The following is a 21,774-nucleotide window of genomic DNA, read 5'->3' as shown; positions in this document are numbered from 1 at the left end:
AAAAAACGGGCTGAAGTAGGTCATTCTGCAGCAACAATTATTATTCACAAGTGGTAAATATTGAGGACACGGAAACAAACGTCCTTGCAAATTCCCCCCAAGACAAGAGAAATTTTAAAGGAACCAGGAGCTACATGTCAAACTCTGCGGGCCTCAGTCAGTGTGTTAAAATGTTAAAGTTCCTGACTGTACTGTCTTGAGCTTGTTTTAAAGTAACAGGAACTCTGTGATCTCGAGTCAAGTTTTAGCAGCCAATGCTTGGTTACGCAACCAATCAAACAACAACAAATTGAGTGATGCAGAAAACAGATACCGCAAGTTCTTGCAGCTCAAGATGAAATTGATTGAGTGTAATTAGTTTGTTGACATCAGAATCAAAATCAGCTTTATTGCCCAAGATTGTGTGCACAAACAAAGAATTTGACTTCGGTTTCATGCGCCCACAGCGTACAGACATTAAGCATAAACATATAAACACTACAGGAAATAAAAATAGGGGATAAACGGAGCGGCGTGTACACGTATGTGCAAGAGAAAAATTAAACAAGGGAAGTTTTGAAGTGTGAATGTGCTTAATTTGTTTCGCAACACCGTAGCTGACTAGCAAAGTTGTGAGGCGTTCATTGTGTTTATCAGAGAGATAGCCCGGAGGAACAAACTGTCACTGTGGGGGTGTTTTTTTTTTTTTTTTTTTTTTTGCAAATAGCGCTCTGTGGTGCCGACCAAAACGGTAAAAGTCTACAGTTTGATTAGATTAAAGTGATATCAGAACCCCATGAAGTCCAGAAGATTTTCATGACGTCCTGATACATTAAAGCTAGGGTCGGCAATTTTTCCCGAAGTTTCCCCAAAGTCCCTTTTTGAATAACTGTGCATGAGCAACACCGTCTTACCTGCTCTTTCACTCCACAGGGCGTTGCCGTGAAAAAAAAAAAAAAATCTCCCAAATCCACTCTGGTCTCAATTCTTTCTACTGAGGCTTACTTTCTACAGTGGGAGCAGCGGAGCTACGATGAACAGCTAAGACCGAAGCTAACCGGATACATAAACACTAGAAGTGCGCATGCACAGCCAGCAAGCGGAAACTAACCAGGAACGAGCACCACACAGAATGATTAGCATGTAGGACAACCAATAGATAACATGATACCCCCAGAACTCGAGGGACAGAGGGATATGAGGGCAAAACTCTGACAAATTCCTGCTTTTCTGTGCGAAGGGCAGTGATTGGGCAGAGTTTTTACAGGCCTGCAGACCCACAGAGATCAATTTTTAACCTTTTTTTCTCAATATATAATTTATTGACTACATTCAGGATGGAAGGACAATTTTACCCATTATAAAATAAATTGTTTCTGAGCAGGATTACCAACTATAGCTTTAGATCTTATCGCTGATGGCCGGGTGGTGTAATGTCCTCTCTGTTCCAGTGAGTGTGAGGATCCATCTAGTTTACACTTGAACTGATCGCTGCTTTCTTTTATAGAAGCAACGTAACGGTGCACTAGAGGGCACGCCTGCACCGTTTGTCCTTTAGTGTATGATTTATGACTGATAACACTGAAGCACCGTGTTCAGTTATTTACTCGATTTTGCACAGGAGAGGAGTAAAGTAGGAGGAGAGAAGACGAGGGGAAGCCTCTTGCTTCAGGTGACCAAAGTATTACGTAAAGAAGGCTGCAAACACGTCTACCAGCCTGGAAGTGATTGTTTCTGGGGAAATCAACGTCTTCCTACAACCTGAGCTCCACAGACAGGTGTGCAGTTTTCACCTTCAGCACAGCGTGGTATGTCTTTAAGGGTTCCATGTTTCGAAGACACTCTTGCATTGGTAGTTTTGTCACAAGCCCGTTTGATTTCATGAGTGCAAAACAGATATGCAAAATACTGTAAAAGTAACTATTTTCTTCACGTACGCCTGTAGAGAGGATGTGGTTGCCAGCTTTGGAAATGGAGGCAGAAATGGAAGAGAGTGTGAGATTTAAATAGAAACATCAGATGATGCATATTCTTTGTTGATGTGATGTTCAGATTTATCAGATGAAGGAAGGTTTTTGATTTTTAGTATGCATGTGTTTTTCTGCTGAATGTTTTTAGCTAAGCTTTGATTTTAATGAGGCTAAATAAACTATTTGTATTCTATACCTTTAGCTGAATTTATCAAACTCCAGCTTGAACCAACTTGAACATGAATTCTGTCTATTTTCAGACTTTCTAAGCATACTTACTTTCTTTAATTGACTTAAATTAGAATTAGGAAGGACCAAAATAAAATCCAGCTCAGTTACAGCAATCAAACCTCTTGATTACAGTCAAATATGCTACGATCCATATGTATTAGTTTAAATTATGAAAGAATCTGTTTCTGCATAGCTTATGTAAAATAGGTTTAAGGGCTCCAGGACCATAAAACACATACACTGAACTACGGTGCAAAGTGCTTTCTAATCGCTTTTCTTAGCTAGTAAAAAGTCCTGCTTGTCAGCCAGAAAGCAATATGTCTGGTCTGCATATGAGCAACAGAAACACTGATTGAGTGAACAATAAAGGCTGAAAAAAGTGTTTAGGGTTGTCTGTGCTTTCTGATATGCTTGCAGTGTTACTTGTGGAGGAGAGGAAAATTGTAGCTTTCTGAAAGATTTGAAGATCTTTTGAAATCATAGCAGCTGAGTTCAACCTGATTTATCTACCAATCCACAGTCTATATATCGCTATCTATATATATTCTGTTGAGGTGTTTTTACATACACTCATCACCGGCTATGAATGTCACATTACTTTTGGGCTATTAAGGATTTAGTTGGATTGTTCCTGTTTCAGGGGAGATCGATTTTACAACATACAGCTTCAATGTTTATTTAAAGAAGAGTTGGGAATACTGGGTTGAATTTATTGTGGATTTATATTAGTAAGTATAAATACAGGCTCAAATATAAACATACACCCCCACTAATATTTGATAAAATCTACCCCAGTTATTTGCCCCTTGAATATACTTTTTGTTATCTTTTGCAGTTCTTAGCAAAATATTTTGCCAGCTTGGCCACAATCATGAGGTAAAAAGTCATTGCGTGCCAAAAAACAACAACAAGCAAATAAAAAAACAAACATGCTTTTTCTAAAATCTAAAATCACCAAAACTTATATTGCGATTTCTTTTACCTGCTCAACAATAATATGAATATGCCATATTTTTATTAAATAAAGTGTTTAGATTTTTCTTTGGTAAGTACGTGTAACTCACGGTACTTACTTAGAGAATTTTGCTCCTGTTCCTTATAAGAAAGGCGTCTAGTTTGATGGTGTTTTATGACTCGACTGAAAATGAAATAAAAATATTATACATTGTAAGTATGCGTTTGAGTGAAAGTCTCTTGAGGGATAACCTGTGAAATCAGAAAGAACTGCTGTTTAAAGATGAATACCTGAGGTTGTTTAATTTGTTGGTGATACTTTTTTCCTGATTAAAGATAAAAATTCTCCATCTGCATGAGCCACGATGATGGGCCAACTATCTATCGTTTTGAATTTCAGTGCTGGGCTGTGAAAAAGATCAGTACGGGGGCCACAAATGGTCCACAGGCCACACTTTGGGCACCCCTGATCTAGCCGGTGACTTAAGCCGAAGTGTAAAAATATCTGTTTTACTGCCAGACCCTCAGTATAATGGCACCACCACCATGCATGACTTTTGATACCATGTTCTTAGATGTCACAGAATAACTATTGATGCCCCTCCAAGTATTTTCTTTGCTACTCAAGCCAAATAGCTAGCTAAATAGCTCCAGAAGTCATTTGGGTTCTCCGTGTGGGGAGGGGTAAATGTCCATCCTGTCTGAAGGTGTCAGATCAGGAGCGGGGGCTTATTTTTAGTCAGCATGCTAGACTGTAAACAATGACACTCCAAGGCAAGGCAAGATTATTTATTTAGAATTCATTCAGTGACAAGACGATTCATTATGCTGTACATGAACAGAAAAACATTACAGACATAGGAAAAACAAAGGAATAAGCTAAGTAAATCCTTGACTAGACTTATTTCATACATTAACAAATATACAGAAAGACTTAGTGTATTTTTTATTATTAATTGAAACAATTATGTATATTCTTGGAGATTTCTGATGTAAAGTAATTTTGTCAAACTTTTCTAAAGCTACAACTAGAATAACTTCTTTTGTTTTATTGTTTCACTGGAACAAGCTTCATCACTAAAAAATTCAAAGCTTAATATTTTCTATTTATACATTCCTCAAAACTACAAATTAAGGTCTCTGATCTGACCTTTCTAAACCACAGTTTATATGAAAGAGTTGTTTCTATTCATAATAAAGTTTCACTGGAACGAACTTCAGTAAAAATTCTAAGAAAGCTACAGCTTGAGGTCTCTGATCAGACCTCAAGCTGAGTAAAAGCAGCAGAGTAAAGGAAGAAAGCACAGTAGAGGCAGTGTGCGTGCCAGTGTTTTAGTGTAATTGTGTGTGTGTGTGTGTGTGTGTGTGTGTGTATGTGTGCCTGCATGTTTGTCTGTTAACTGTGGCAGATAGTTTTCACAGCCAGAGTCTGATAGTGAAGACATTATCAGGCACTCTAGTAGCTCTCTGTTCAGGTAACAGATGTCAAAGAGCATCTTGTTAACATAACATCCAGAAGAAAATTAAGGTTGTTTGCCTTTCAAGGCCGACGGGAAGGCAAAATTCTGATAATAGCCTTTGTTTTGGGCAGGCAGGCTATTGTTTTTCTGCCTGCCTTAAAGTCTCACTGGTTCTTCTCAATGGCGATTCCAAACAGTCAAAATTGTGGTAATTCTGCCAGGGTACAGCTTCCGTCATTCTCTGAGATCATTCCCACCCTGACAGCAAGTTCAGAAACCGCTGCTGGCCTGCAGTTCTGCTTACATATCCCTCATATAGTTCAGGCAGTCTTGACATGGGCCGAAACAGCTGCCGACGTTTTCAGAATTTCTCGATACTCCAGGCAACCACCAACTCCAAAAAGCATAGATCCTGTTATCATAAATCCAATTCTGAACACATTTTCAACATCCTCGACTGACAAAATGGACAGACAAACGATCCTCCTCCCCCAGTGTGTCCAGCTGCACATGTCCTGTCGGGCACAGGGGCGCTCTCCTTCATCCAGTTTTCTCATTGAGAAGATGTGATCAATTGCGTTGAGAAAAAAATGTCGTACCACCAGTTCAACTTTGTAAAAGAGGAGAGTTCAAATGAATCCAATGAATAATTAAAACCTCAAAGTTTATATCTATGAATGTCATAATTATGTATAAACAATTTTAACTGCACATCACCTGTGCTGTTTATTCAGCCCAATCTCTGTTTGTCTTTCTAGGATTTGGGCCTGGACCACCAGTGCTAAGCACAACATGGACAGCACAGAGAACCTGCTTTCTGGCCCAGATTTTGAGGAAAACGATGGCTTCACATCCAATCTGACAGCCGCCAACGACAGCTTGATTTACACGTCTCTTCTGTCACCAGCAATGGACAAAACCATCAACATCCTAATGATCGTCGTGCTGTTCATCACCATGGTTTCACTTGGATGCACCATGGAGGTGACCAAGATCAAGGTAAGCAGCTCGTTCGCGTAAATCCATCTGTTTCAAAGCAATCCCGACCTGTACATTGAGACGGGCATTTTTGACCACGTTAGTATTTTTGACATTCTACTGCTTTCCAGGATCACATCCTGAAACCAAAAGGTGTGGCCATTGCCGTTCTTTCCCAGTACGGCATCATGCCCCTCACAGCCTTTTGCTTGGCGAAGGTTTGTACTGCAGCTTCAGTCAAAAAAACAAAACAAAAAAACAAATCTGTTAATTTACCAAGTAACAAGTTTTACAGGCTTAACATTTAGGCAGATCTTCAATTTATAAAGCAGATCATTCAACTCCAGTGATTTATGTCACAACTGATATGCTCTCTTAATCATTAGGCGTCTTCTTCTTTGTTATTTATGGGTCTTTCACAAACAGACTGATGGACCGATAGCTGTTTCCTTGATTGGTGATATACTGTATATTGAGTTGAATGACCTGCAGGACATCACCTACCTGGTCATTAAGCCACCTATTTCTCTTATTGACATTAATCATTTGTTATGTTGTCCTAATTTTTGCTCTGTTGTTGTGTTGCAGGGGTTCCAGCTGCCTGAAACCACAGCTGTGGTGATTCTGATCTGCGGCTGTTGTCCCGGAGGAGCTCTATCCAACATCCTGGCACTCGCTCTGAAGGGAGACATGAACCTCAGGTACGCGGATCTGCCAGCACTTGTCGGGAAACGCTAAACATGCAGAAAGAAATGTAAAGAGTGGTTGCATGAGCTTTTCTGTTCGCATGTTGTCGGCAATCATTTTCACGGAGAAACTTTTACAAAAGCCTGCCTTGTTTTAAATCGATATCAGAAACAATATTCATGCCTGCTGCCAACCAGTATCATTATTCCATTTACAACCCTGTTTGTAATAATTAGGAAATTAGGGCTGGACGATAATTCAATAACAATATATATTGATTGATAGACGTATATCGATGATACAAAAAAGCGTCAATAAAAAGTTCAATAGAATAAAAGTTTTCCTTCCTTATGTATTTTAGCCATATAGACCCAGGAACCAAGCTCCGCCCCCTTCAAAGAGTTCGAAGAACACGTGTTCTTTTTTCTTTTTTAAAAACTTGCAGTTTTGGTAAAAAAAATGGTTGCATAAAGGGTTGAGTTTGAATTCGGTGTTTGTGTGTTCTGTATCTAAAAATAGGTCGCTAAGCAAAAGCATGAAACAGCCAAGGTTGCACTTAAAATACGTTGTAAATTTTTTGATAATTATCGACATCGATCCGATATAATTTCTATTTTATCAATGTTTTTTTTCTATATCGTCCAGCCCTATGGGAATTTAAGTTTCTGTGTGACCTGACCTTTAAAAATCAGAGTAAACAACATCACCAGATGTTTAAACACTTGTTTTCACAGCGCTACAATCGATAATCAGCGTACGTCCTGTGAAATACATTATTAGCGTTGAGTGAACTACAGGGCAACTGCACGGCCTGGTCATAAAGTCAGGGTTTTATCGTAATCGGATGACAACAAACCCCTTTACAGCCACCAGCTGCATCTTTCACCCCGACATGCTGGTCCTGTTCTATGAAAGGCGCAGGCGTGAACTTTATGGCGGCGCGTAGATCAGGACATTCCAGCTCTGTCTGATGTCTGGGGATCTTATCAGACCTGGAAATGTCACAGATTAATTTATGGGGGAAGTAATGAGGCAACAAAAGTCAACATCGTAACAATGCCAGCCTAAAAAATGTCACAGTACTTGTTATGTTTCAGATCTTTCCCAGTATTCAAATCTGTTAGGACTTGATGCTAGATCATCACCAAAAAGGAACTTTTGCGCCTTTGGACTTGAACAGCGTTAATAAACCGTTTAATTAGAATTTTGTTTCTAAACCTTACTGAGACAAAACTCACTTCCCTTCTTTGTGGGATTATCTATTTCCATGCTTTTCACATAGACATTAGGCATTTTGTCGTACTTATACCCAAGTACTTGAAAGTCACAAAGATTCCACTGTGGTCTGCAGCGATAGAACATAAACAATATAAATGCCTTCAAGTTTCCATATTCACAGCACAAAATTACCAAAGAAATATCAGATAGTATTGCACCCAAAAGAGATTTAGGAATGAAAACATCATTTTTGAACTGACTGATCGATTTATTCAAACAAAGGTCAGGCCTTAATCATATTTGTTTGGAAAGACCAAGTCTTTTATAAGATACTCACTCAGGACATCACTTGTTCCACTGGTTGGAGAATCATCTCAAAAGCTCTAACCTTCGTATTTTATAAACTTTTCCATCTTAAGTTGGAATCCCTTTTAGAGATCAGGCATCTGGAACAAGCCTTGAATTAATAAGCTGTTATGGTGCAATAAATAGAGAATGTGTTTCTGGACAAAACTGAATGTTGTGTGGAGGAAACAGATTTTCTATTGAAGTTTATTCACATTTCAAGGAAAATCCTAACTTTCCTTCATAAAATGAATCTGTTCACTACCTTTCTTGAATTCTGCATAAAGTAGGATCTTTATTGGAATGTGGACGAAGGCAGATTAGGCTTAAAGAAGCAATAAGGTCAACATTTGATTTGAAGAATAAAGCAAAAGTAGCATAGAAAATGTCACAATACTGACAGTAAAGTGGAAGTACAATGTTAAAGGAAAGGCAGCTTCCTGAGACCTGATCAGTTTTTATACATATATATATATATATATATATATATATATATATATATATATATATATATATATATATATATATATATATATATATATATATGCACTATTTAAAAAAAATCTTACAACATATGACCAGCACAAAAATACAAGCTCCTCATTTATTTTCTCTCCCAGTGAACCTACTGTCATGTCATAATTGTGAACATAAGTGGGAGTAAAAAAAACAAAACTACTGCATCTGTTGTGCAATTAAACCCTCTGGTAATTAAAAGTGTGAACGTTCACCTCATTAATCTGAGAAAATAAAACCTGGAAAATGTAAGACTCAATGGCGGCCCCTAGAGGATATGCTGTTCATTACAGGTAACAACAAAATTAGGCAAGCACAGCAAGCTACACGGCTTTTAACAGGATTGTATTTATGTTGAGAATATATGTATGCATTTATTATATATAATTTATAAAGTTTAGTATTATTTGTAACGTAAAAAGCTAACAATATTTTAGTGTAACCAGTATATGATTAATTGACCTGAATTAAATTGTGGTCAGATCAAAAACCACATGGATAACCCACAGGGTTTCTTCTTTAATGAATGAATGTTAAAAATAGATATAACCAACAAAAGACCAAGTCTTTTATAAGATACTCACTCAGGACATCACTTGTTCCACTGGTTGGAGAATCATCTCAAAAGCTCTAACCTTCGTATTTTATAAACTTTTCCATCTTAAGTTGGAATCCCTTTTAGAGATCAGGCATCTGGAACAAGCCTTGAATTAATAAGCTGTTATGGTGCAATAAATAGAGAATGTGTTTCTGGACAAAACTGAATGTTGTGTGGAGGAAACAGATTTTCTATTGAAGTTTATTCACATTTCAAGGAAAATCCTAACTTTCCTTCATAAAATGAATCTGTTCACTACCTTTCTTGAATTCTGCATAAAGTAGGATCTTTATTGGAATGTGGACGAAGGCAGATTAGGCTTAAAGAAGCAATAAGGTCAACATTTGATTTGAAGAATAAAGCAAAAGTAGCATAGAAAATGTCACAATACTGACAGTAAAGTGGAAGTACAATGTTAAAGGAAAGGCAGCTTCCTGAGACCTGATCAGTTTTTATACATATATATATATATATATATATATATATATATATATATATATATATATATATATATATATATATATATATATATATATATATATATATATATATATATGCACTATTTAAAAAAAATCTTACAACATATGACCAGCACAAAAATACAAGCTCCTCATTTATTTTCTCTCCCAGTGAACCTACTGTCATGTCATAATTGTGAACATAAGTGGGAGTAAAAAAAACAAAACTACTGCATCTGTTGTGCAATTAAACCCTCTGGTAATTAAAAGTGTGAACGTTCACCTCATTAATCTGAGAAAATAAAACCTGGAAAATGTAAGACTCAATGGCGGCCCCTAGAGGATATGCTGTTCATTACAGGTAACAACAAAATTAGGCAAGCACAGCAAGCTACACGGCTTTTAACAGGATTGTATTTATGTTGAGAATATATGTATGCATTTATTATATATAATTTATAAAGTTTAGTATTATTTGTAACGTAAAAAGCTAACAATATTTTAGTGTAACCAGTATATGATTAATTGACCTGAATTAAATTGTGGTCAGATCAAAAACCACATGGATAACCCACAGGGTTTCTTCTTTAATGAATGAATGTTAAAAATAGATATAACCAACAAAAGTTCAGCCTAAATGGCTTGTATATGGACATAGAAAGGCCATTTAAATGGTCTGAAATGGTGTTGTTTGTTCCCTCAGCATTGTGATGACCACCTGCTCCACGCTGCTGGCTCTGGGCATGATGCCTCTGCTGCTGTTCCTGTACTGCCAGGGCTTCTCCAACCTGCAGAAAGCAGTGCCGTACGTTGACATCATCGTATCCCTGGTTGCGATCCTGGTGCCTTGTGGCACCGGCATCCTCATCAACTACTTCCGGCCGCAGTATTCAAAGATGATCACAAAGGTCAGAATATTGTGGAAAGCATTAGACCACAATCGGTTTACCAATAAGGACGTAAGATATCCATCCATCCATCCATCCATTTTCCAACACGCTTATCCTTATTGGGGTCGCGAGGGGTGCTGGTGCCTATCTCCAGCTGTCAATGGGCGAGAGACGGGGTACACCCTGGGCAGGTCCATCGCGTATATATAAAAATGTATATATAAATATATAAGATAAGATAAGAGATAAGATAGGCTTTATTGATCTCACAATGGAGAAATTCACATGCCACATCGGTTCATACAAGAAGGTGGGAGTAGGAAAGGTGCATTCAGTTATATACAGTGAATCTTCATATACACATAAATAAATAAATATATATATATATATATATATATATATATATATATATATATATATATATATATATATATATATATATGTATGTATGTATGTATGTATGTATGTATGTATGTATGTATGTATGTATATACATTTTTTCTCCCTCTCTCCTTTGGAGCTGACAGAGTGATCTTTAATAATTGCTTTTTGTCACTATGCAGCTGACATAAGATATCAGTTTATGAAAATCCACCCAATATTTTTTTTCTGACCCTTGTTAAACGGTTAACTTCTTGGGATTCAAATTTGAGACTTTGAAAGCTTAAATAGTAAATAGTACAAACAGTTTTTAAACCTAATGAATTATTTACTTACTTTTCTTTCAAGGAGCCAAACGTTTTTGTCGTCTTTTAAAGTAAAAATTGACCAGAGCAAAACGCTTTAAACGCTTTAGAAGATGGTCTCCCTTCTTGGAAACTAGAGATCCTTGTCCGTACTACTGCGTTATGCTATTCTTTAAGTGCGGTCCATTTCCTGTCCGGCTGTTTTCAGGTGGGCCTCTGTGTTTTGATGATCTCCATCGTTGTGATTGGCATCATTTCCACGGTGGAGATCGGAGGCTCCCTCCTCAACGTGCTCTCGCCTCCTCTCATGGCCATCGCCGCCCTCATGCCCCTCATCGGCTACGCCTTCGGCTACATCATCTCCTCGGCCTTCAGGCTCAACCAGTCGTAAGTCCTCAAGACGATTCTCTCAGTTGTCTTGAAAGAGAAAATTACAGGTACTGAAGTCTTTGCAGCCGCAAACATCCACGTGGGGCCGATACAAAGAAGCACATCGTGATGAAGACGGGAGGAAAACGAGGCATGGGTCAAATGTTTTTTTTTATAAAAGATAAATAAATGGGGAGAGTATCTCATGCAGGGATGAGGTAGTTTATTCTATAAAACCGTACCATGTGATTTGAACATCTTACAGCACCTGTGTCAAACTCAAGGCTGAAAACTGTGCCTCCTGTAGCGAAGGTTGATTTTTTTTTAACTATGTAGAAACAGCCTCCTACCACTAGATGTCAGTTTTCCCACAACACATTAAAACAACCCAGAAATGTCCAAAAAGAGTAAAAGTGATGCAAAATGATGAGTATGAAGTGTAGCTCACCCCAATATCAACTTTTTTTTTTTTTTTTTTTTTGCGGATAAACTGTATCATTTGGGCTACTTTTATGTTATGTGAACTGAAATGAAATGATGAAATCAAACGTTTCATCTATACAGGTGCAACCGGCCCTTTTATTTTATGTCTTCCAAAGTGGCCCAATATAGAATTTATATATAGAAATATAGAAGTGAGTTTGACACCCCTGTCTTACAGGGTACAGGCCAACCCATTTTCCAACTGCAAACCAACGCAGACATAGCAAATTCAAAAGGCCTATGGTAACTCTGGAGGAGCTGCAGAGATTCACAGCTCAGGTAGTTTTTTTTTTTTTTTTGGTTCTACAAACAGGGCTCTTTTGCGAGAGAGAAAGGCTCGAGTCGTCCTGTTCAATGTTTGCAACAAGCCAGTCTAGGAGACATGGGCGCTGCGGTCAGATGAGACAACAATCTAACCTCTCTTAGACAAGCTTTATTGTCATTTTGTACGTACAGAGTGCAAACAAAACGAAATTACGTTGCATACAGCTTACGGCAATGCAATGAGATTGCAAATGAATTAAAATAACATTACAATATAGAGTGCAGCAGTGATAAGAATGTAACAGTGCAGGAGAAATCATCGTTTAAAAAAGTGTGCAAACGAATTTTCCACCATATTTATAGTGCAAATAGGCATTAGTGTGAAAAGTCCAAAATGGTGCAAAAAAAATGCAGTAATTGTTCAGTTGTGTACTTTTAATTTAAATTGATTATAAAAGTTCAGCAATGATGGCAGTGCGAAATAATGATGCAAAATGGCCATGTTTGGGTCTGGTTCTGGGCATGCAGAGTCGACCAGAACCACAACAAGAAAACCCCCAAATACACTGCAAAAAGGGAACTAAAAGTAAGTAAAATTTTCTTCAAATGTTTGTATTTTTCCTTGATTTGAGCAGGTAAATAAGACTATTTGCCAATGGAATAAGATTTTTGCACTTAAAATAAGAATAATTCATCTCAATCATCTTATTTCAAGTGTAGGATATCTAATTATCTTATTTAGGGGTAAAAATACTTGTTCCATTGGCAAATAGTCTTATTTAGCTGCTCAAATCAATGAAAAATAAACTAATTTCAAGAAAATTTTACTTACTTTAGTTCCTTTTTTTGTAGTGTATGAGACCTCAAAGCTTGAAGAAGAGCATGGCTGATAACGGCGTGAAACCGTAAGCCTTTCTTCACATATGTCCATGACTTACGTATAAATCTGCCACCCGACCCTCAGGGAGCGGAGGACCGTTTCAATGGAAACCGGCTGCCAGAACATCCAGCTGTGCGCCACCATCCTGAAGGTGGCCTTTCCTCCAGCTGTGATCGGACCCATGTACCTGTTCCCCCTGGTCTACGGGTCCATGCAGCTGACCGAGGCCGCCATGCTCATCGTTCTGTTCAGGTGCTACCAAAGGTTCACGAGAAAAGGCCGAGGTGAGACTAAAACCGCTGGTCTAAGAAAGCCGGGCTTGCATGAGAAATCTAAAAGTTATTTCTTCATCACTAATGCAGGAATTGCTGATCTGGCAAAACACACACATACCTTAAACTGTAATCACCTCTAACATAATCCAATTAAAGCTCCGGAAGTAGCTTTACTGCCACACACACACACACACACACACACACACACACACACACACACACACACACACTTTGCCTAAATTTGAAAATGTTGATTTTAAGTGTTAATGGCTTGTAGAGCAGGTTGTCCGTTTATGAGAGGTTCAGTATTCATAGATTCGTCCCGTTCATATTTAACGTCTCTAAAAGATCCAAATCAACCCGTGCAGAGAGATTTATGCTTCCTTTTTGTTGCTCTCACGATCAAAATTGTAAAAATTCACTAAAAAAAATAACCCATGTACACCAAACATAGCGCTCAGATCATAAACTATCCAAACAGACCTGGTGTTATGTGAAAAAACAATGGCCCATAATAATAATAAAAAAAACCAAAAACAATGCTTGGTTTGGTCAAAGGAAGGAATGAAATCCAGCTCTCCTTCACGGTTTTGGTTTTAATTCAGTGGCGTTAGAGGAATTTCAACCAGGAATGATCTGCCGCAGCATTTCTGTCAGGATTTAACTAGGCCGTTAGCTTTTTCATGGGTTCCTTTGCTGGTAAGTTTCAGCTAAATAATAACTCCCACATATTTTGACCCAAACAGATGGCCAGACCTTCTCCCTCAGGATTTTCTGGCAACTCATCCAGACTCTTCACAAGCAAAAAAGTCACACAACCGACGCCATGTTTAATAGATGCCCTGTTGTGATTTCCCCGAGACGCTTGTGCTAGTTTCACGGCAGACTATTTTCTGACAAATGTGAGATTACGCTTCATTTCCTTTTAATTCTGCGCTGCAAAAACGGAACTAAAAATGAGTAAAATGTTCTTAAAATTTGTGTATTTGTCCTTAATTTGAGCAGGTAAATGAGATGATTTACCAATGGAATAAGATTCTTGCACTTAAAATAGAAACAACTCATCTCCATCATCTTATTTCAAGTGCAAGATGTCTATCTTATTTTAGAGGTTGAAATACTCATTTCATTGGCATATAATCTTATTTAGCTGCTCAAAAGAACATTTTACTTATTTTTAGATCCTTTTTTTATCAGTGTGGCTTCAGATATTTCCCACCAACGCTGCTGAATCATGAACTGACCACACCTGAGGCCTTCTGTGCTTTAGATGTGCGTCCTTCGTTCTCCTGGATGTGTCAAAGCACTCTTGGGGTAACTTTTGGTAGGCCAGCCTGTCTAGGATCTCTCCCCTTCTGGAAACAAACTCACTGGGAATCACTGCAATTCCAAATCCTAGAAGTAATATCGACCCGTTTAGGAATACTACATGTTAGTGACTGTCGTGTTCTTGTATTTCTTTATATTTGGGCACCGTGTGTTGCTTTTCAAGTTCTTTAAGCCTACTTCGTGTTGCCTGACAGGTTCTTTTCAGCCCGTTTCTTATTCCACCCATCTGGATGGCTCTGTTAAAAAAGAACTCAAGCTTTTCAGAACATAAGATTAACAATTATTTCTTAGGATCTTTGCTTTTTCCACACATCCAGATTGGCAGAGACAGTTTTAAACCCTTTAAATGATGATTTTTGTGCACGTTTATCCAGGTCATCTCGATAATGTTTTTGATAATTTTAAAGTTATAGGAACCCAAAAAAAATAAAAAAATAAAAGGCAAATACTAATGTCCCTATAGATTTATTTAGCTGCTAGTTATTTAAACGGAGTTCCTGTTTGGTGTCCAGACCCTAAATAATCCTTATGCTCTTTAGACAAAGCAGGTTGGCTCAAATGACTGAAAAATTATTTTAAACTCATCACTCGACGTTGTGATTAATAATGCAGAGATGGTAAGAAAGCATTCTAGAGATCTGCGCTTCTAATTTACTTCTCTGATCGACAGAGACGTACCAGCCAGCATCTACGGAAGAGAAGCTGAAGATCGCAGAAGGGACTGCATGATCGTCACATAACGGATGCATTTTCACCCAAAAATCACGCTGCTCATTGCAAAGCTGGCTGACAAACTTGAAACATGTGGAAAACTGTCATGTATTTTTAAATAAAGACAAAATTCAGGGTTTATTAAAACCGATTTATTCATCAAGTCTATTTTTCAAACACCATACAAACATCTATCTTCACTGAAAATAAAAAAAATCCTCATGTACAAAAAAACTAAACAAAAAAAAACCCTTTCCCTCAGATCCTGGTCTGTATGTTGGTGTCACCCACAATAACGTCTGTCAAAGTACCCTAAAGGTAACATGTACACATTTAAACACTTAACAGAAGGCTGCAGTATGTACATTAATCCCTAATTTAAGAAAAGTCACTCCTATAAGCAACGTTATTGCTTACAGAGTGCAACTGAAGGGTCAGCTTCGTCCTCAGGAGCTTTGCCTCTGTACAAAAGCATTATCAACAGTGGTTGCAATAAAACTGTAGCATACATGAAGATAAATTACAGATTTGAAATCATTGGAATAATGTGCCACTGTACAGCTGTGAGCCTGGGGAAAGAAAGCACAAACAACGGGCCTAATTGGCAGTAAACAGCAGCGCATACAGGTACATTTTATGTACAGCTGGATGGGAACGGAGGAGAATCCTGAAGAATGGAGGCGCTGGACATGAAGGTCCCACCTGATGATCCAGAGCGATGACAGGGTCCCATAATTAAATCAAAATCATCCTGAATAAACAGCGCCTCCGTTCAGGTTTCCCTGCTTAGACCTGTGACGGGGATGTCTGGCGGCTCACCTCGCATCTTATAGGCTCAACTGCACAGCTTTAAAAAAACGGATTTAGAGGGTTCAGAGACATTCTGGAAACAACCTGCCAATTGGGAATCGGAACAAAACTTTGCGTGAATTTAGATTTACATCAGTGTTAATGCGTCTGTAAAAAAAATATAAAATAAAAAAAAATACCGCGAGGACAGTCACTAGAAACAAAACTTGCTCAAAAGAAACATTTCTCTCAACAGCAGGAGCGGCTGGGAAACCAGCCTCTCCCGGTTAGCTCAGCGCTGACTGTCAGTGGAAGGAGAGCGGGAGCGCGGAGATCTGGAGCGGGGCGATCTGGAGCGAGAGCGGGAACGTGAACGGGACCTGGACCGGGACCTGGAGGCCCTCTGGGCCGGCGGGGGCGAGGACGGCGTTACCGACTTGCTGGTCCTGGACGAGCGCCTGTTGGGCTCCTTGGACTTGGGGCTGGGCGAGGAGGTGCCGCGCGCCGGCGTGCCGCTGCGGGAGCGGGAACGGGAGCGGTGGTGGGCCTTGCCGGGGCTCCGGGAACGTCGGGGAGAGCGGGACTGGGAACGGCCGCGGGAGCGAGAGCGCGAGCGGGACGAGCTGTCTGAGCGCGATCGGCTTCTTGACCTGTTTTAACAAAAAAAAACAAAAGAAAGAAACATCGTTAAGTGAAAGTGAAAGCGAACGGCCACGACCCGCCCAGCAGCAGGAGACTCACCTCTTTTTGGCTGCTTCGATGAGCTTAATTTTCCTTCCATTGATTTCCTTTCCTGACAGTTTTTCAAGAGCATTTTTTAGATCGCTGTGAGAGGCGAACTCAACCACCCTGCAGACAGGAAACAACGCTGAAGCAGAAGCTCGTCTCGCACACACAGCACTCTCTCCGGCAGGCGATCTTACCCTTCGTTGAGTTTTGGCCGATGTGCGTCTGCAAATGTCACCTCTCCAGCTTGTCTCATGAAATCTTTAAGGTCCTACACACGTAAACTCGGGTCAGTTTTCAGAGGGGTTCGGCGAGCAACAAGCACAGGATGAGACATAAACTGGACTTATTTACCCAAAAGGGAGAGATGGTTAGAGTCTCAGAACTACACAGGCTACTGCAATTAAGGAGGACGAGTCCAAGAAACTAAATGGCTGCTCACCGACTCTGTGCCGTAAAAAAAAAAAAAAATGTTTTTAACGGAAGAAATTTAGAATATTTACCGACTTTTCTGTTTTTTTTTTACCAGGGATCACTGAGCACACCGTCGGTTTATCCCAGCAGCATTGAGGTCTGTGGACTCATCGCTCCTTTAAACTACAGAGATGATCACCATCTTCTTCAACTGGGCGGCATCGGGCACCAAGAGCCCCCAGTTCCTCGACAATGGGGGGGGGAGCGCCCCGTCTCGGCACCCCACCTCAGCAAAGAGAGTGAACAGGGTGGAAGAGAGGAAACTACTACCTGAGAGCGATACCCTTTGGGGTGGGCCGCAGGCTCGCCGGGCCCACCATTACCAGGATAACAGCAGATTATATCCTCGGGCACCTGGGAGGATTTCACACTCTCTCTCTCTCTCACGATGTGTGCGGACACCAACGGGGGAAGGTAGGTAGGTAGGAAGGGGGGGATATCGATCGATCGAAGCCCCTCAATTTAACGAACCATCGATCAATACGCCACCACCATCGACTCTCGCTCTCTCCTCTGCTTTCTCTCTGCCAACTCTGTTTCCTCTCTCTCCCGCCCTCAACCACACAGCAGGCGTTGCGAGCGAGCGAAGGGCCGCCAGCGCCTCTAGTGTGGAGCGAGCGCTCACATGACCAGCAGGCGTCAACTAGGAGTAGGACACACTGTGGCTGACAGCACAGGCTCAACCCAGACAGAAGGACCCAGAAGGGGTTAACTCCACCATAAGCGAGCTCTTCCACATGACACAACAGTCAAGCTGGCAAATAAAGGGGTGGAGAATTGGTTAAAATTTGAAAACAACAAACTTGGTGTTTTGTTTGTGTGTTTAGCTAAAAAAAACTGCACAAAAGCTAAATAGTTCTTAATTCTTAATTAATCTGGGCTTATAATACAAAACAAAAAAAAAAAAAAACACAAATTACACAAAACATGCCCAGTTTAGTCTGACATTACGTTTAAACTTGTGATGCGTTTCTAGCAGCCAATTCTAAAATGTATATTGTTGGAAGCAGACAAATGTAGGTGATGATATTTGTAGGAGCTCTTAAATTTAGAGCCAGTACTAACCTGCCAGCTGACGCGGGAGGACAAGTTCTCCACAATCAGACGGTTCTCAGTGCGCATCGGAGGAGGATTTCGGCTAAGAGGAAACAAAAAAAAACCACAAAGTGCCATCTTAGTCAAACCAAATAATGATATTTTCATCATAAAGCAACCAATCAGAGACGGGAGGCTGATGAAACCTCGTCTCCTTACCTCCGACTGTTCTGTGAACCTCTACCGTAGCGGTCAGAGAAGCGTCCGCCTCCACCGCCACCTCCTCGCCCGCGGCCCCCCCGCAGGCGCACACGAGCATGCTCAATGGTGACCCTGGAAATAGAGGGAAGACTTTGTCAAAAGAAGCATAAATAACACACACAAGAAAACTCAATTGACAGCCATCACTTAAGCAAACTAGGGAGGGGAACTGGGAGTTTTGTTTAAGTGCTGTACCAAAATGGTCACATCCCCTGAGCTAGGGCTGAACGATTTTGGAAATTAATCTAATTGAGATTTTTTTATCTTAATATTGCGATTTATTGTGATTTTTCTGTTTAATTTATCATATATTTTTAAACATACAAATAATCTGTTTCATCTCTGTGCAGATTAGGTGCTAAAAGACCCGCTGCGTCTCAACTCGGAGCAGAAATGAAGACTTTTCTCTGCATTAACCACAAGCAACAAAAATGGCCTCTAGATAAAGATATTTGTTAACAGAAAGTATTTAAAACAAGCACTTTTAATGATTTTATTAATCAGAATATTATTCAAGATAACAGCTTTTAATTGAGTTGGACATCAATCCTTGTTGAACAAAGTGCAACCAACAAGCATGCCTATGTACTAAACTGATTGACCGCTACTTAATGCTATGGTGAGATTCCTGAAAGTTTCTGGTAAAACAGTATGATTATATAAACTCTAAAACAACTAATAAAATTAGATTATCTCACTGCCGCAACCGTCTTCCCTTCCTTGTGGAGGCAAACCCACTTTAAAACACATTACTGACACCTAAAGGACGCGTCTGATTCACCAATTGTTACACGGCCAAAAATTGCAGGCCTCTGCGATTTGGAAATTGTGTTTTAAAATTGCAATTATATTTCAAACGCGATTAATTGTGCAGCCCTACCCTGAACCTCAACAAGCTACGACCACATACAGTGTTTTATGAGATTTCACTGCGCTAGATTGTAACAAAAGGGAAAAAAAGAGTTTTTAAATTTTCACCCCTGAGAGGACTGCGGCTCTCTACAGCTCCTCCAAAGACACCAAAAGCCTTCTCAGTTAGAGTCTGGGTTAACGGTAGGATTTACACTTCTTCTCTGTGCCAACCTCTGCTAGCATTAAAGTTACCGGTTAACGAGATACAACCTTGCTGATAAAAATAGTATAGGCCTGTACAAGTGCGGCAGCCATGTTGGGCCAATTAAACCCAAAGAGGTCTGAAAAAATGTGAAAATACAGTAAACGCCACAAACCAAAACAACTGGACTGTGTTTAACAACTGGGTGATATGGTCGGATGATGTAAGAGGGGGGAAAAGTTTAAGAAGCAAACAGTAATCAACTTTGTCCTGCTGAGTAGAAACAAAGAGCTCCTATTGTCTGAACTAACAGACCAGGAAAATCTTACCTTTCATTGCAAAGCTCTTTGCCATCGAGCTCATACACGGCATCTTCAGCATCTCTGGGATCGTCAAACTCCTACATAAAAAAAACAAAATATGCAAGGTTTCAGTTACACAACCTGAATAAAAAAGGTGATATTCTACCACAGAAATGTCTGAGTTCCCTATTGCTCGCTAAACTGAAGGTGTTTGTTACTCAACAAGCACCCTGGACGTACATAACCCCATGCTAAATGTCGGGTTGCCGCTTGCTCGGGCTAGTGCGGTGAGGCATGCGGGGTTTTGCCTCGCTACTAGCCGGAGGGGAGGGAGGAGGGGGTTCGGTCTAGTGGAGCAGAAATTCAACATGCACGACCAAAAATAACTAATTCAGTAGTCAAACATGGTTCACATAGTATTATAGAGAGGACATTTAACCCTACTGCGACTAGACCAATCCCCTCCAGCTTGCAGCGCCGTCGTGTTTTTTTTTTTTTTTTTTTTTTTTTTTTTTTTACCGTGACCTACTTTCCTCCGCCGTGACTCACCACGAAGCCGAAGCCTCTCTTTAGGTCAATGTCCCGAATGCGGCCGTATCCTTTGAAAAACCTCTCCACGTCCTTCTCTCTGGCCGACGGACTCAGTCGGCCGATGAAGATACGACACCCACTCATGCTGATGGCCTCGTTTTATTTTATTGTTTTTAAACTGCAAAGAGAACACAATGTTAGCTTTTTTCCCCCCCTGTTAGCAAGAAGCCTGCGCCGATGCTAATCAACGGCGGGGCCTTGCCTGTGCTAACATGCTAACGCCGACAAGGTAACGGCTAAAACGATACGTAACGCAACTTCTAACTGTGCATAATTATTATCAGTGACAATGCAACAATTTTAACTTTAGTACTTACCGCGGGGGGGATTGCGGAGCTACTCTTTGTTTTGTTTTTTGTATTCTTTCCAAGCCCAATAACCGTCGACTGCAATGCGGGATACAACAAAATGGAGCCTCCGCTGTTTCAGGGCGGAGTCTTTTAAAAGAAAAAATTCCACGTGACCTACGGCAAAAAGCAAGAGACTGCAGAACACGAACGAAACCGAAAAGTAGTCCGAACTCTTCCGAAAATGACGTCATTAAACGAAGTTAACATTCGTTGGTGTAGTTGTTTTTTTTAACCACTGGGTGTCACCAGAGTGCTGAGTGTCGCTTAGAAGCCACTTGTCAGACAATGGCTGCTTGCGTTTTCCACACAAAGTAAAGACAAAAGACGTGGTAGACTGTAGTTTACACCGAATATATATATATATATATATATATATATATATATATATATATATATATATATATAAACAGTACGAGCCTTAATAACTTAGGAAAGGTTACCGTGCTTTAAGACAAAAAGCAGGGAGCAGTCATAAAAAATAATCTTTCACCGGAACGTTGGGATCTTCCACAGTAAATTCGTAAATAAATTTATCAAGGAACACGTTTTCAAGTATCCTTATCTGCTTGGATATGCTTGGAGTTATCAATCAGATAACTATTATTAATTGAAACAATTAAGTTACGTTTATTGGGATTTATGTGAAAGATATGTAACACATATTCTAATGTGGAAAAGAAGTGATAAATGGTATAATTTTATTTACAACCAACCTGAAAAGTTTAGCATACATTTGTATTGTTGCCCATTTCCCCTCAAAATAGCTGAAGTCCAGTCAGATTGAGTGTAGCGTGTTAACGTGAACATCGCTTTTCAAACTGTGCTACAGATTTCGAATTTAATTGAGGACTGTGCTTTGACTGGACCATTGAAACACACTTAACTAAAAAATAAATCCCAAAGAGAAATTA

General features: G+C 39.7%; 2 protein-coding genes across 3 annotated transcripts; one reads left to right on the top strand and one right to left on the bottom strand.

Moving 5' to 3' along the window:
- Positions 1-1,606: 1,606 nt before the first annotated feature.
- Positions 1,607-15,611, top strand: slc10a1 (solute carrier family 10 member 1). 2 transcript variants are annotated; one of them, XM_036147256.1, is made up of 8 exons: positions 1,607-1,757; positions 5,353-5,593; positions 5,704-5,790; positions 6,161-6,273; positions 10,098-10,302; positions 11,179-11,357; positions 13,051-13,250; positions 15,241-15,611. In XM_036147256.1, exons 2-8 carry the CDS (start codon positions 5,387-5,389, stop codon positions 15,297-15,299), a joined length of 1,050 nt encoding a protein of 349 aa, XP_036003149.1. In that variant the 5' UTR covers positions 1,607-1,757; positions 5,353-5,386; the 3' UTR covers positions 15,300-15,611. The 2 variants fall into 2 exon arrangements, with proteins under 2 accessions (XP_036003149.1, XP_012732605.2); XM_012877151.3 differs by having other exon boundaries at positions 1,607-1,787.
- On the bottom strand, positions 15,419-20,957 carry srsf5b (serine and arginine rich splicing factor 5b). Its single transcript, XM_012877163.3, has 8 exons — positions 20,831-20,957; positions 20,472-20,631; positions 19,950-20,020; positions 18,525-18,638; positions 18,336-18,408; positions 16,994-17,067; positions 16,812-16,919; positions 15,419-16,720 (listed from the first exon to the last, which is right to left on the bottom strand). Exons 2-8 carry the CDS (start codon positions 20,595-20,597, stop codon positions 16,363-16,365), a joined length of 924 nt encoding a protein of 307 aa, XP_012732617.2. The 5' UTR covers positions 20,598-20,631; positions 20,831-20,957; the 3' UTR covers positions 15,419-16,362.
- Positions 20,958-21,774: the final 817 nt, after the last annotated feature.

This window comes from Fundulus heteroclitus, chromosome 15 (genome assembly GCF_011125445.2).
Source record: "Fundulus heteroclitus isolate FHET01 chromosome 15, MU-UCD_Fhet_4.1, whole genome shotgun sequence".
Lineage (NCBI taxonomy): Eukaryota > Metazoa > Chordata > Actinopteri > Cyprinodontiformes > Fundulidae > Fundulus > Fundulus heteroclitus.
The sequence above is the reverse complement of the archived record's forward strand: the minus strand, read 5'-3'. Positions and strand labels throughout refer to the sequence as shown.

Bases quoted from the DNA above. Each gene is read 5' to 3' on its own strand.
- slc10a1 (XM_036147256.1), top strand. From the start codon at position 5,387: ATGGACAGCACAGAGAACCTGCTTTCTGGCCCAGATTTTGAGGAAAAC. The intron at 5,594-5,703 runs GTAAGCAGCTCG...ACTGCTTTCCAG, and splicing joins TGGAGGTGACCAAGATCAAG to GATCACATCCTGAAACCAAA. The intron at 6,274-10,097 runs GTACGCGGATCT...TTGTTCCCTCAG, and splicing joins AAGGGAGACATGAACCTCAG to CATTGTGATGACCACCTGCT.
- srsf5b (XM_012877163.3), bottom strand. From the start codon at position 20,597: ATGAGTGGGTGTCGTATCTTCATCGGCCGACTGAGTCCGTCGGCCAGA. The intron at 18,639-19,949 runs GTAAGATTTTCC...CTCTATTTCCAG, and splicing joins AAAGAGCTTTGCAATGAAAG to GGTCACCATTGAGCATGCTC. The intron at 18,409-18,524 runs GTAAGGAGACGA...GTTTCCTCTTAG, and splicing joins GGTTCACAGAACAGTCGGAG to CCGAAATCCTCCTCCGATGC.